Genomic DNA, 15,507 nt, shown 5'->3' with positions numbered 1-15,507 from the left:
TATTTTTTGTTAATTTTCTATTTATTTAAGTGGATGCTTTTTTACTTGTTAAATAAACAATTAATTCTCTAAATTTATTATTATTTTTTTATTATTAAGAAATTATTTTATATGATATTTTTTTTAATTTGTAATTTGAGTTGCTCTGGTAATTTTTATGTGAATTACTATATAAATTTTGGTTCCGATTTAAATTACTATATTAATTAGGTTTTTATGTAAATGTTTGTAAAAATAAAAATAAAAAAAATATTTAAAGTATAAAAATAAAATAAAAAACCCTTATTATTAACTAAACAAAAGAAGTATTCATATATACTAGAAATATATATATTAATTAAGAATTAATCAAATATGTAGCCGGAAGAAAGAAAAAAAGGATGATTAGGAGAAAAGAAAGGTAATAAATATTTTATTTTATTAATATAAAGCTTAAGTCAATCATTCTCTCTCAGTCAAAAAGATCAATAAAGCAAAATAAAAATGATTTTATTTATTTATTTAAAAGAAAGTAAAGAAAAGTAATGCATTTCTTTATATTATTATATATATGTTGATCTAAAAAGCCACTATCTCATTTTTATAAAAATAAACTCCAATATAACAACCAAAAGAAAATCAAACAAAAGTAGCTTGAAAAAGTGGACTGATCAACTGATCTAACCCATAATAATAGAAAAAGCAATTTTTTTTTTGAGTATTTATTAGTTAACATAAAAATAGATCATATAAAGAGTAATTCTAGTAAGCTTTGGATCCATTTTTACATAGCATATTTATATCTATATATTAAAGATTTGTGGGAATTAATTAAATTTAAAACCAGTCAAGCACTTAGTTTTGTTGATATAGGAATAAGCAAAAAAATTATTAAATATTGGGATTTTGGAGTTGGTCACGTAATATAAATAAATGTTTGTTTGTGTTGGGAAATTTAATTATATTAAACTTTGAGGGAATAATATAATAATATAAGAGAAGTGGAAAAGAAAGATTACAAGGCTTAATTTGCAACATAAGAAATAAAGAGAAAGAAGAACATTCATAAACAAGCTTCAACAATATTCAAGAGCACTATAAGGGTTGGTTTGGTTGGAAGGAAATAAAATCTAGGAGCAAAAATGTAAAGTTCTTATAATTTATTTTATATCACTATAAAAAAAGATTACTTTTAGTGATAATTTTTAGTCACAACAAAAAAAATTTATAATTAAAATGTAATTTTTAGTCGCAATAAAAAAACTATTTGTGACTATATATAATATATAGACACAAATTGTTACTAATTTAAGTTTAGTCACAACAAGTATTATGATTAAAAACACATTTAGTTACAATAAATTGTGATTTTTGTGACTAATACTTTTAGGCACGAACTTTTTAGTCACAACGTAGGAATAATAATTTATAATTAATCACAATTTTTACTTTTAGTCACAAGCTTTATTCTGACTAAAAATAAAATTTTTTGTAGTATATATTTAATGAAAATTAAATATTAATTTCTTGTGTGTAAATTCGTTTTTATGGCTGTCATATGTCTTTTAGGAAATTTTGCATAAGAGAGAAGGAATTCTCTTTTATGAAAAGTTTGATTAAATAATTTATATATGGTATAATTAATTTTAATTGAATGTGTCTTTTATTGGTGGAAAAAGTTGGTTTTATTTCTTGTTTCCTCTTTTATTTGTTTTTATTTTTCTTTCTTTCTTTCTTTTTCTTTTTCGTGTGAAAAAAAAGGAAGTGTTTTAAAAGAAGTTATACTTGCTTTGTAGCTGCTCCTTGGTGGATAAGTCTCGTGTTAAATGGTCGTTTTTTTTTTTTGATTTGGTTATTTATTTATGGCTAATTAGTAATTTTTATTGGTAGTGGGCGCATGGTGGGCACCAAGGGCTCATTGTGCTTCAAGTTTTTATTGAGCCTCCCTTTATAGATTTATGTCTCTCATACACGGTTACGTCATTTTGTCTGCTTCTCGAAATGATAACTGGCCCTACAAACTAATACAAGTATATTCAACGTATTTTGTCTTCACAATTACTCCAAATCAACAATAAATTGCACAAGAATACTAACAAGTATTAGCAAAAAGCCCATAGATAGTAAAACTACCATACAAATTAAATTTGAAACAATCTCTAATCTCATCATATACAAATGCAAATTCAACACATCCCTTTATTGTTTGTGTTCTTTACTTTTCATTATCTTCATTTCTCATTTACTATAGTATTAAGGTTTAACCTAGTTTATAAGAGCATCAATCTCGCATTCATTTCAATATCAAACGATGTGGGACAAAAACAGTCCTTTCACATATTATTGTTATTTTTATCCATCTTTTGGTAACTTTTATGTAACATTTTAGTTACAATATTTATTTTTTGTGATTAAATGTGATTTTCAGTCACAATAAAAAATTACTTGTTAGTAAAACATAATATTTAAATACAAATTATCACTAAATTAAGTTGAGTCACAACTTTGTAGTGGGGCCAATATAAGTTACAACCAAATTAGTTTCTTTATAAAAGGAAATTAAAACAATATAGTTAATTATTATTATTTTTCTTCAGTTTTTCTTTTACCTAAAAGTCAAAAAAATAAAATAAAATAACTTAGCGGTTACATCTTATATTTGTAATTTAATCACCAATTTATAACAAAATAGTAGTGTTATTTTACAATAAAATGAAATGTCTTAGTTAAGGTAATTTTTTATTATCCTTTTCTTAAAAAATAAACTAAAATCAAAATAATAAAAGAGTTTTGTATAGATAATAATATGGCTAATTGGTGATGATCTAGTTAATAACTAAAAGGTTATTGCTAATTAAAGAGGCATATAACATATGGGGGAGGTAATTAGGTAGAGTTATATAGGAAATCTCACACATTAGTGTCTTTTATTAGAAAAAGTCATTTTAGTACTAACAAAATTCATAATATAACAAATAATCAATTCTTACAAAGTATCAATATTTTATTTTTTAATAACTAAAAAATGGATCACGTGATGCAAATCTCTTTTCCACTCTTCTGGTAGCTTTGACAATCACGGGAACTACATACCAACTATATATATGGACTTTATACCTCATCTTGTCATAATTCGATCATTGGTATACACCTCGAGGATTCTCATCCCATTAAGAATGTCACTACCATAGCAAGTTAGCCTCTCATAAGGCCAAGCACAATCCTTCCTAATGAGGAGTTGTGGTGAAATTTAAACCCTTAATCCAAGTAAAAAAAATGTTAGCAAATGCATCCGTACTATTACACTATACAATACGTGATAATTTATATATATAATCCTTAAAAATTATAACAACTAATAAATACCCGAATAACTTTTATTAAAAATATCTTAACTGATTTTTCCTAAAAATAAAAATTTTCTTTTAATTTTGAGGATTATTATTTAATACTTTAAAATGTCTAACACCACACTAATACAGTAGAACCTCTATTCAAGAATATACTTGGGACTAAGAAAATTATATTCTAATTGAGAGATTATAACTATATAGAGGTACACTAGGAAAAAAAAATTAAAACACCAATAAATATTAATTTAATAATAATAACATTATAATACTATATAATAATAGAATTATTTTTGAGTAAATGTAATATTTATACATGTATTACAATTTAGAATAAAATTATTAATTCTACGTAAATACTTTTAAAAAATATATGTATATTTTTTATTAATATGTAATTATTTTTATATAGAGGTATACTTTGTTAATACGGTACTTAAAAAATGTATAACTAATTACAATTTAGAGGTTATTCTTATTTATAATTGGCCCAAATTAGGACTTGATTTTTTTATAACAAATTAGAGGTTATTTTTGAATAAAGTATTCTTAGATAGAAGTTCTACTGTATAATACATTATAATTAATTACCAATTTTCTAATATTTCATATCTTAAGTTACCCCTCAACATTTTTCTAACTCTTTTTCTCTCATAAAAAAGCAAGAAAACGTTTCACAAAGAGACAAAGAGATTCTGGTTTTAAACCCCCAAAACCAAACCAAACTCCAAACCCCAAGAAAGAGAGAGAAAAGAAGAAAAAAAAAATCTAAAATTTTCAAAAACTAAACCAAAAAAACACACTAAATAATAACATAGACAAAAACAAAAAACCTAAAAAAAAAAAAACCCAAAAACAATTGCAGCAACTTCAAGAATATGTTTTTCTTTTACCACCACCACCCACACGAGCGGTTCTCGAATTGCATGCACTGCACACACTTTTTTGTTTTGTTTTTTTCCCATAAATTAATATTTTCTTTCATGAGAGAGAAACTAAGAAATAAAAATAAGAGTTACAAAACACATTATTACTACTGTTATGCTAATAAAGCTTTGAACTTTAATATAAAATCAGTCTCAAAATAAGGACCCTGACCTCATTTTCTCAGAGGTATATGTTTGTATATATACATGTATTTATATATTAATATTTTATATGTGTATATGAGTGAGAAAAACAGTGAGAGAATCGTGTGGTTGGTTTCCCATTTCTTCATCAAACAGAGTAAAGAAAACACCATTCTGTTTTGAGTTTTTTCTTTCTATAACGTATTTTCCTTAAACCCATATAAAAAGATTTCATTTTTACTGATTTCTTACCCCTCATTTCACTTTCTCACCAACTTTCTCTCCTTCCAAACACAACCCTTTACTCTCTCAAAACTATCCAAGTTAAAAATCAAACCTTTGGTTTGATTCTAATCACACTATGAATCTTCAGCACTTGAAAAGTGATTTCAACTGTTTAAATGGGTACAATAATAAAAATATGAGCTTTATCCCATCTCCTCCTAAACTTTCTCTCTTCAAAACAAGTTGTGATGAAATGGGTTTTCAGATTTTGAGCTCTTCATCTGAGAAAACCAAGAAAGAATGGATTTTTCCTAACCAAATGGAAAACAGAGAAGAAAAGAGAATAAGTGATCTTAATGTGTTTGATGAAATACCTGAAAGAGAAGAAATCAGAATCAGGACTACATCTGGTGTGAAAAATGTTCACACAAAGCTTTGTGCTAGAGGCCATTGGAGACCAATAGAAGATGCTAAGCTTAAGGAGCTTGTAACCCAATATGGTCCTCAAAATTGGAACTTAATTGCTGAAAATCTTGAAGGAAGATCAGGTAAAAATAAAAAGCTAAACTTTTTGTATTGTTATGTTGTTTTGTTTCTTAGTTTTTTTGTTTGTTTGTTTCTAGGGAAAAGTTGTAGATTGAGGTGGTTTAATCAACTAGATCCAAGAATTAACAGAAGGGCTTTTAGTGAAGAAGAAGAGGAAAGATTGTTGGGTGCTCATAGATTATATGGTAACAAATGGGCCATGATTGCTAGACTTTTTCCTGGCAGAACAGATAATGCTGTTAAGAATCATTGGCATGTAATTATGGCTAGAAAACATAGAGAACAATCTAATGTTTACAAGAGAAGAAGACCCTCTTCTTCTTCAACTTCATCATCTTGTCATTCCCAAATTCTAGTCCCTAAAGTTATTGACATGACTTTATCAACTAACAATAATGATCATAATTACAATAATGGTTCAAGTACTACTGAGTCAACAATTTCAAACACCATCAATGATCATGAATCAATCTCAACTTGTACTGAGCTTTCTTTAACTCCATCTTCAACATCTCATCACTATGGTAAGTGAAACTTTTTTTTCCTCTTGAGTTTTCAAAAGGGTATTTCTAACTCTTTAAAGATTTGATTTTTATTGAGAAAGTTATTGTCTTTATTTTTTGCAGGCTTAAAAAATGGGAGTTTTGACAAGTTACTTAGTCTCTACAAAAGAAGAGTTGGAATTGGTCAATCAGATTCTAACTCAGAAAACTCTGCAGAGTACTATTCAGTTGCAACCAATAAGAGCATTAATTTAACCATGTTTGATCCAAATCAAACCCAAAACATCAAAGAAGATAAGGTTGATGAGAAAAAGATCATTACTTTGTCCTTCATTGACTTTCTTGGAGTAGGAGCTAACTAGTTTCTTTAGTACTTCTTCTTCTTGTTGTTGTTATTATTGTTATTATTATGACTAGTTTAGTTTCTACTACTACAATGGAGTTTAGCTTAATTATAACCCAAAAATAATCACTTGAAAAAGTTCAGAGAAAATGGAGTGGTAGTAGGCTGAGAATGATGACATTTCTACAGTGTTTGATGTACAGTTTAGATCCATAAATGGGAAGAAAAAAAAAGTAATATAGGTAAAAAAAAAATGGAGAAAAAGAGAGAAACTTTTTTTTTTTTAAATATATATTTTATTTAATGTAATTTTGGACAAGAAGAAGAAAGCCAATATTTTTGGGTACTTTTTTTGGACCAGTTACTGAATCAATGAATGAATCTGCCTATCTTTCCTGACTTTTTTTTTAATATTAATGTCAAATAATTCATTGGTTTTTAATACTGTTTTTTTTTTATTACTTTGTGCTACTATGGTTTTATCTAAAATTTGATAGAATTTATTTTGTTGTCACTAACAAAAGTGTTCATAATGATTTTGAAACACATTGAATTGAACACAGTAGTGTTTCAGTTTTGTTTTTGTTTTTTTTAATAAATGAGATATAACCTGACATTAATAACACATTGTTATAGCTATTACCTAATTGTGACATCAAGTGGGGTATATATATTGCTATATATATATATATATAGTAGTATATATGTATATGTATGTGTAGATATTATGTGGGGTCTTGTAAATAAATCAGAAAAAAACGTGACACTAAAGTTGTTCATGATTGTTTAGTGGCCTATCTTTGACTCACATCATAACAATAAAGGTAAATAACGGGATAAGTATTCAAAGTTTGAAATTTATAAGTAACATAAATTTAATATTTATTTTTAGTGGTATAAGTATTTAATAGTTATAAAATTATAATTTTTCTCTAATTTTGTCAACAGGATACATATAAAGCCTAAATTCTAGATCATTGTGTCTAAATAGAAATATGTATTATTGTTTTAAATATAGCACATATAAAGTCGAAAATCTAGATCATTGGATCTAGATAGAAACATGTAGCACAAGTTACTTTTAAATATTCTTTTAATAAATTGAAAATAGAGTCTATACTGACGAAACTGGAAAAAAAGTTACAATTTTACAAATATTAGGAACTTATGCCGATAAAAATAAATATTAAATTTATACTATTTACAAACTTAAAACTTTAAAAACTTATGTCGCTATTTGAGCTCATAATAATAATAATAATAATAATAATAATAATAATAATATAAGTTATTTTATGAATAGGGTGATGTCAATTCATAGAGAAAATAAAGGAAAAAGGGTAGTTGCACATTTATGTTGTGTCAACCAATTTTTGTTATTTTTCTTTAAATGCTAAAAAGTGTAATTTGAAGAATTCAAAATATCACCATTGTGAGCAAATTAAAGGTCTTTATTTTTATAGAGTTCTCCATCACTTTTGAACTTTAAATTTACTCTGAATTTGGGGTAGAAGAATTTTTTTCTTCATAAAAATTAAAATATTAAGAAATTATAAATTTCTTTGTACCTTTTTCTTCGGCCTTGTTGTACTTACTATTTAGGGCATTCCAAATCTTTTTCGCAAATATTGTATTGATATAGAGGTCATAAAGGCTTAGGATATGACCTCTACGTAAGTATTGGAGAACAGTGTCTCACATAAAGTAAATAATAAAGTATTGGACCATATATAATATCCCATAATTCTCAATAATATTTTTTTTCTCATTATAAACTTACATAGGATAATAATAAAAAATACAAAATTTATAAATACAAAATAAATATATATACATAGATAAAGAAATATTAACTTATGGAGGACAATATAAAATTTTTGAAAATTTATATATCAAATGTTAATTCATAAAAAATTGACAAGAGCAAATGACTCATAAGCCCTCCTAAATGGACTCAAGAATGTAGCTAGGCAATATTGAGTGTAGAAGAAGATGAGAAATGTTATGTATAACATTCTCATGCAATAATGCCAATACAAATAAGTAGAAGAACAAAATAAATAAATAAATAAATAAAAGAAAAATATAAAAACTCTCACAATTTACACAAACTTTGAGTATGAAAATAAATAAGAATCACCAATACTTGAATAAGGTTGAACTAACTAAGTATTAAAAGACTCTTAAATTGAAGTAAAATTAAAATTCTCTAAAATTATCAAGCATACGTGGTCTTGATCTAGTCAAGTGAATTGTGGACAAAAATCTCATGTCTTACAAGTGAGCATTTTGGTCTTATCTCACTACAAAAAATTTTACTTTTAGTCACAACAAAACTTGTGACTAAAAGTGAAAAAATTGTGACTAATTATAATTTATATATCATTCTTATGTTGTGATTAAAAAGTCTGTGGCTAAAGTATTAGTCACAACAAATTGTATACGACAATTTGTTGTGACTAAATGTATTTTTAGTTACAATACTTGTTGTGACTAAAACTAAATTAGTGACAACTTGTAACTAACGACTATATTTTAGTCATAAGTAACATTTTGTTGTGACTAAAAGTTACATTTAGTCACAAAAAATTATATTATGACTAAAAAGTTGTCACTAAAAGTAGCATTTTTTTTATAATGTCTATTTGATTTTCATCAAATTCCACAAATTCTGTTAGTTGTTATGAAACTTAAATTAGGTGTTTGTGGAATTAAAGAGAAGATTCGAGATTTACATGGATCTTCCTTGGCCTAAGCCAAGGCGACACGTCGTGTAAAGACCGCATATGATTAATATTTTGAATTATTAAATAATTAGGGTTTATGTATGAGATTTTATTATTATCAATAATATTATGATTATGGAAATTTATTTGAGTTCATATATATATTTATTATGCTATTTATGTAATTTCTCATTTTCTGTGATTGTGTTCGGAAGCTGTGGACAGCGACGTTGGGCCTTTAGAGAGTCATATTGTATATATGTTGATGTATGTTATTTGTTCGGGGTGTTTTGTTAAGTGTTGAGTTAGCGGGTTTAGAAATGACTATTTAGCCCTTGAGTGGTGGTAACTAATTTATTTTGTTTAAGGGGTAATTAGGTCTTTTCTTTTCCTAACCCTTATTTTGGCTTCTAGTGGGATATATGGCTGGCTTTTATCATGATATTATTAAATTATTTGAGAAGAAAAAGGGATTAGTGAAAGAATTAGTCTAGAAGTCTCAAGTTGCACCTCTCTCTTCCTCTCTCCTTCGTGCACCCCAAAGAACCAGCAAGGGAAGGAATTTGTTGCTGAATTGTAGTGTTGTTACCTGAATCAAAGAAGATTCAAGTTAAGGTATTGATTCCTAACTTTCCTATGATTGATTTTAGTAAGTATAGGTTAGGTTTTACTTGTGAATTTAGGTTCTAGGTGGCTGTGTGGATTGAAATGGCATAATTTGGTATTCTGGATATGGTTTGAAGTTGTTTAAGCCTAGTTGAATTGAAATTGAAGGTTGGTTTGAGAGTTGAGCAAAGTTAGAGTTTAAGAACTCAAACTTAGCTCTCTAATGGTGATTTGAGAAATTGTGTGAATTGTTGTGATTTGTTGCTTGGGTTTGGTTTGGAATAGTATATGCAGGTATTCTGGAAGTTTTTAGAAGATTTGGTTTTGATTTGAGTATAGGGGAGGAGTTTTTGGGTTCCCAGCTCAGAACCGGAATTCCGGTTCCTGGGGCCCTGTTGCAACCGGTCGACCGGTTGGTGCCAGGAACCGGACTTCCGGTTGGCAACCGGTTTGCCGGTTGGGACGTTTTCCCGAGCCCTAGTTTTCCTCGTTTTCAAGTAATTTAGGTTATTGTCATCCTTTTCATCGATAGTGTTAAGCTTAGTTTGCATTTTAAATCCCCGATAAGTATTTTAGCGAGTCTCTCACCGAATTTTGAATATTATGGTTTAGGGCCCTGTCAAACGTCGAGTTGCACTTCCACTCAGGCTGACCGGCACACTTGAGCAAAGAACGAGGTAAGATAGCATAAGAATATATATACGAATGTTTATGCTTGTTTTGGATGTTATTATAAGTACGGTGTTACCAACACGAGTACCCAGGGTACGTCGTGTTCGTGGTACAACACTTAGTAATTCTCGGGAGTACAATCAGGGCTCTACCAACACAAGTACGGAGTTGGTACTTTAGTGCATTTGGTATAGTAGTCGTACTACCCTTAAGAACGTTCTTAATCATTTGGTGAGCTTCGTTGTTAAGCTCAGGGCAGCTTAACCATAAAGCTGGTCACGTGTTACTTTTATTTAATTCTTGCATATCTTACTGAGTCTGTTGACTCATCAGTTTGCTACCTTGTGTAGGTAAAGGAAAAGCAAAGCTGGAGGAACAGTGAGGTGGAACTCGGCATGATTGTACATATCGCGGCAGTGCAACCCGGAGGGTTTCGATCTTATATTATTTTGAATCTGTATTTTGGAAATGCATGTCCGCTAAACTTTTAAAAAATAAAAAATAAATAAATATATGTAATAGTAAAGTACTTTTAACCTAAATTTTGATACTCGGGATCCCGATCCATATGGTTACAAATATATAAATTATAGAAATTAATTTCCAAGTTTAATGTTATGAAATATGGGCGTTACAGTTTGGTATCAGAGCCACCGGGTTGTTCACTGATGACCGTCAAGATATGTACAATCAAGGCCAGTGTCGAGTTCAACTCACGGTTCCGTAAGCTTTATTTCTTTTTGCAAACTGTTTTAAGATATGTGGTGTTGTGTATATGATTAAATAAATATTAATTGCGGTCCTGAAATATTTGGCCACTGTCTGACCTACGTGCCTTGTGGGTTCGCAGGCTAAGTCCTAAATAATGGACGACCAGCGAAACGTTAGAAGGCAGGGTGAATTGGTTGAGACTGGAGGTGGTCGGGGTGGTAGAAATCCCCGAAACCCCCGTGGACGCGGTAGAGGCCGCGGTCGAATTCCGAGAGATGGACAGGAGAATCCACCTCAGGCCCCTGTTGATTGGGAACAAAGGTTTGCTGAAATGCAAACTAGAATTGAGCAACAAGAAGAAGAGATCCGGCGACTCAGACAACGGGATGCCCTTGTTGAGCCTCCCCTGCAACCGGCCGTTGCAGCTCTCGCATCCTGCGGTGCCGAGTGAGCAACATGTTGCTGGTAACCGCATGGAGCCTTTGTATGAGAGGTTCAGAAAACAAGCGCCTCCAGTATTTCTGGGAGGCCCTGATGTTTTAAAGGCGGAGCAGTGGTTGACTGTTATTGAGAAAATATTGAACTTTATGGGAGTAGCCGGAAATGATAGGGTGGCATGTGCCACGTTCTAATTTCAGGAGGATGCCCTGATTTGGTGGGAAATGGTATCCCTCACTAGGGATGTGACTAGAATGACCTGGGAAGAGTTCCGGGAATTGTTTAACGCCAAATATTACAATGAGGCGGTCCGCAGTGCAAAGCGGAAGGAATTTATTGAGTTGGTACAAGGTGAGAGTATGTCAGTGACCGAGTATACTACCAAGTTTGATCGCTTGGCCAAGTTGGCCTCCGGAATTGTGCCAACAGATTTCAGCAAGAAAGAAAAATATTTGGCTGGGCTGAATGCCAAAATCAGACATGACTTGGTTATTACAACAAGTGATACTACAACCTATGCAGAAATGGTTGATAAGGCTCTTCGAGCTGAAGGAGCAGTTAAATTTTTGCAAGAAACCCGAGAGTCTTCTGGTATTGGTGGGATTACTACTCTCCCTATGTCGGGTCCTGAAAAAGAGAGTGGGGGTTCTAACCTTGAACAGAGGAAAAGAACTTTTCCATCTTCGGGAAGTTCAGGGCAAGGAAAAAGGTTTCGAGGAAACCAGAATAGAGGAGGACGTCAGACTTATTCTTATCCTGAGTGCCCGCGTTGCAAGAAGCATCATCCCGGGGTTTGTAACCGGAGAGCCTGTTTTCAGTGTGGTTCGGTGGGACATCTCAGGAAAGACTGTCCTCAGTTGAAGAAAGAGGAAGCAAAGCCCGAGGTCAGACCTGTACCTGCCCCTGCACGTGTCTTTGCTATTACTCAGGCAGATGCTGCTGCCAGCCCTTCAGTAGTTACAGGTCAGCTTCTAATCAATGGTTTTGCTTACACTGTTTTATTTGATTCGGGTGCTACTCGGTCTTATGTGTCATCAAGACTTCTTGATCAGTTTGATAGACCTAGTGAGATTCTCGAGACGGGGTTTGGAACCCTGTTGCCTAATGGGGAATTGATTATTTCAAGAAAGTGGATTAGATCAGTAATAATTAGAATTGAAGATAGAGAATTGAGTGCTGATCTCGTGGAGTTGCCATTGACCGAATTTGACATTATACTTGGTATGGACTTTTTGTCTAAATACTCTGCTAGTATTGATTGTAGACGGAAAATGGTGACTTTTGAACCGGAAAATGAGGAGCCTTTTGTTTTTGTTGGTTCGGTCCAAGGTTCTCGTGTCCCAAGAATCTCAGCGTTGAAAGCTAGGGATTTATTACAAGATGGATGTGTTGGATTTCTCGCAGTGGTAGTGGATTCCAGTAAACCTGTGTTACTTGGGCCAGAAGAAGTTAATGTGGTTAAGGAATTCCTGGATGTGTTTCCCGAGGAATTGCCGGGATTACCACCTCAGCGTGAGATAGATTTCATCATTGATTTAATCCCTGAGGCAGAACCTGTTTCAAAGGCACCCTACCGAATGGCACCTGCTGAATTAAAAGAACTAAAGATACAACTCCAAGGGATGTTGGATCTAGGGTTTACTCGGCCTAGTGTGTCACCTTGGGGAGCCCCTGTGCTATTCGTGAAGAAGAAAGATGGAACTCTTCGGATGTGTATTGATTATCGGGAGCTGAATAAGTTAACCATTAAGAATAAGTATCCTCTGCCCAGAATTGATGATTTGTTTGACCAACTTCAGGGTAAGAGTGTATTCTCAAAAATTGACTTGAGGTCTGGGTATCATCAATTGAGAATTCGAGAAGAGGATATCCCGAAGACAGCTTTTCGAACCAGGTATGGTCACTATGAATTCCTGGTTATGTCTTTTGGGTTAACAAATGCTCCGGCAGCTTTTATGGATCTCATGAATAGGGTATTCAAGGATTTCCTCGATAATTTTGTAATTGTATTTATCGATGATATTCTTGTGTACTCTCGGTCAGAAGCAGAGCATGAGCAACATCTTCGAATGGTTACGGCGACTTAGAGATCATAAACTCTATGCAAAGTTCAAAAAGTGTGAGTTTTGGGTTTGTCACAAGTGTCTTTTACGGGGCATATTGTTGGAAAAGATGGAATTATGGTTGATCCAGGAAAGATTGAAGCGGTGAAGAATTGGCCTAGACACAAAACGATCCAACGAAATTCGAAGTTTTCTCGGTTTAGCAGGTTATTATCGGCGTTTTGTGGAAGGATTTTCCAAAATTGCCATGCCGTTATCAGAGTTAACTAGGAAGAATCAGCGATTTATATGGTCAGATAAGTGTGAAAAGAGTTTTCAAGAGCTGAAGCAACGATTGATCACAGCTCCTGTTCTAGCCTTGCCTTCTGATCAAGAAAAGTTCGTGGTGTATTGTGACGCTTCAAGGCAGGGTTTAGGCTGTGTGTTAATGCAAGCAGATAAAGTCATAGCTTATGCTTCTCGGCAATTGAAAGATTATGAGCAGCGTTATCCAACTCACGACCTAGAACTTGCAGCAGTGGTGTTCGCCTTGAAAATTTGGCGACATTACTTGTATGGTGAAAGGTGTGAGATCTATACTGACCACAAGAGTCTCAAGTATTTCTTCACTCAGAAGGATTTGAATATGAGACAGAGAAGGTGGTTAGAATTGGTGAAAGACTATGACTGTGAAATCCTGTATCATCCTGGAAAGGCAAATGTTGTGGCTGATGCCTTAAGCAGAAAAGGACCTGATCAGATATCCAACATGGTTATGATTTCCTCTCAGCTGGCCTCAGAAATGACTAGAGCAAACATTGAGTTGGTGACTGAGGAATTATTTAATCTGACACTTCAGTCAGATTTGTTGGAAAGAATCAGAATGGCTCAGTTAGAAGATTCAGAATTGACTAAGATTCGAGAAGATGTCTTAGCAGGCAAAGCTAAGGACTTCTCCATTGCTGACAATGGGATGCTGTTGTTTAAGACACGAGTGTGTGTCCCTGATTTTAATGAACTTAAGAGAGAAATTTTAGAAGAAGCGCATGCTACCCCTTACTCATTACATCCAGGAACCACCAAAATGTATCAAGATTTGAAGCCCTATTTCTGGTGGTATGGGATGAAGAGGGATGTAGTGGACTATGTCACTAAATGCTTAACCTGTCAGCAAATTAAAGCTGAGCATCAACGACCGGCGGGGTTACTTCAGCCATTAACACTTCCGGAATGGAAGTGGAAAGACATTGCGATGGACTTTGTGGTTGGCTTGCCTAGAACCACAGGAATGTACGACTCAGTTTGGGTCGTGGTGGATCGTTTTACAAAGTCAGCACATTTCTTACCTGTTAAGGTAACTTATTCAGTGGATCAGTATGCTGATTTGTATGTAAAAGAAATTGTTCGTCTTCATGGGGTACCAAAGTCAATCGTTTCAGATAGGGACCCTAAATTTACCTCAAAGTTTTGGATGAGTTTGCAAAAGGCTATGGGAACTAATTTAAAGTTCAGCACAGCCTTTCATCCTCAAACAGATGGTCAATCTGAACGAACCATCCAGATACTTGAAGACTTGTTACGAGCTTGTGTTATGGATTTTGGAGGGTCATGGAGTAAGTATTTGCCTCTGATTGAATTCTCCTATAATAATAGCTATCAAAGTACCATAGGAATGGCTCCCTATGAACTGCTCTATGGAAGAAAATGTCGTTCCCCAATTCATTGGGACGAGACGGGAGAACGGAAATACTTGGGCCCTGAATTAGTCCAGAAGACAAATGAAGCAATAGACAAGATCAAAGCTCGAATGCTTGCTTCGCAAAGCAGGCAGAAAAGTTATGCAGACCCCAAGCGACGGGATGTTACATTCCAACCTGGTGATCATGTCTTTTTGCGTGTATCCCCGATGAAGGGAGTCAGACGTTTTGGAAAGAAAGGTAAACTGAGCCCTAGGTTTGTTGGACCTTTTGAAATTCTGAAAAAAGTTGGGCAAGTGGCTTATAGGTTAGCCTTACCTCCAGCATTATCAGCAGTACATAATGTATTTCATGTTTCTATGCTGAGGAAGTATGTGTCTGATCCAATGCACGTTCTGAGATATGAAACATTGGAGTTGCAACCTGATTTATCATATGACGAACAACCAGTGCAAATTCTGGATAAAAAGGAAAAGGTTCTCCGAACCAAAACCATATCACTGGTCAAGGTACTTTGGAGAAATAGTAAAGTGGAAGAAGCCACTTGGGAATTAGAATCTGATATGAGGGCCCAGCATCCTGAGTTATTCAGGTAGATT

General features: G+C 32.6%; 1 protein-coding gene across 1 annotated transcript; it reads left to right on the top strand.

Annotated features, from left to right (window-relative positions):
- The first annotated feature begins 4,052 nt into the window (after positions 1-4,052).
- Positions 4,053-6,415, top strand: LOC115721936 (transcription factor MYB54). The gene is made up of 3 exons (XM_030651042.2): positions 4,053-5,172; positions 5,248-5,694; positions 5,797-6,415. Exons 1-3 carry the CDS (start codon positions 4,761-4,763, stop codon positions 6,033-6,035), a joined length of 1,098 nt encoding a protein of 365 aa, XP_030506902.2. The 5' UTR covers positions 4,053-4,760; the 3' UTR covers positions 6,036-6,415.
- The last annotated feature ends 9,092 nt before the right edge of the window (positions 6,416-15,507 follow it).

This window comes from Cannabis sativa, chromosome 9, assembly GCF_029168945.1.
Source record: "Cannabis sativa cultivar Pink pepper isolate KNU-18-1 chromosome 9, ASM2916894v1, whole genome shotgun sequence".
Lineage (NCBI taxonomy): Eukaryota > Viridiplantae > Streptophyta > Magnoliopsida > Rosales > Cannabaceae > Cannabis > Cannabis sativa.
Note: the sequence above shows the minus strand (reverse complement) of the source record. Positions and strands in the feature narration are given on the sequence as shown.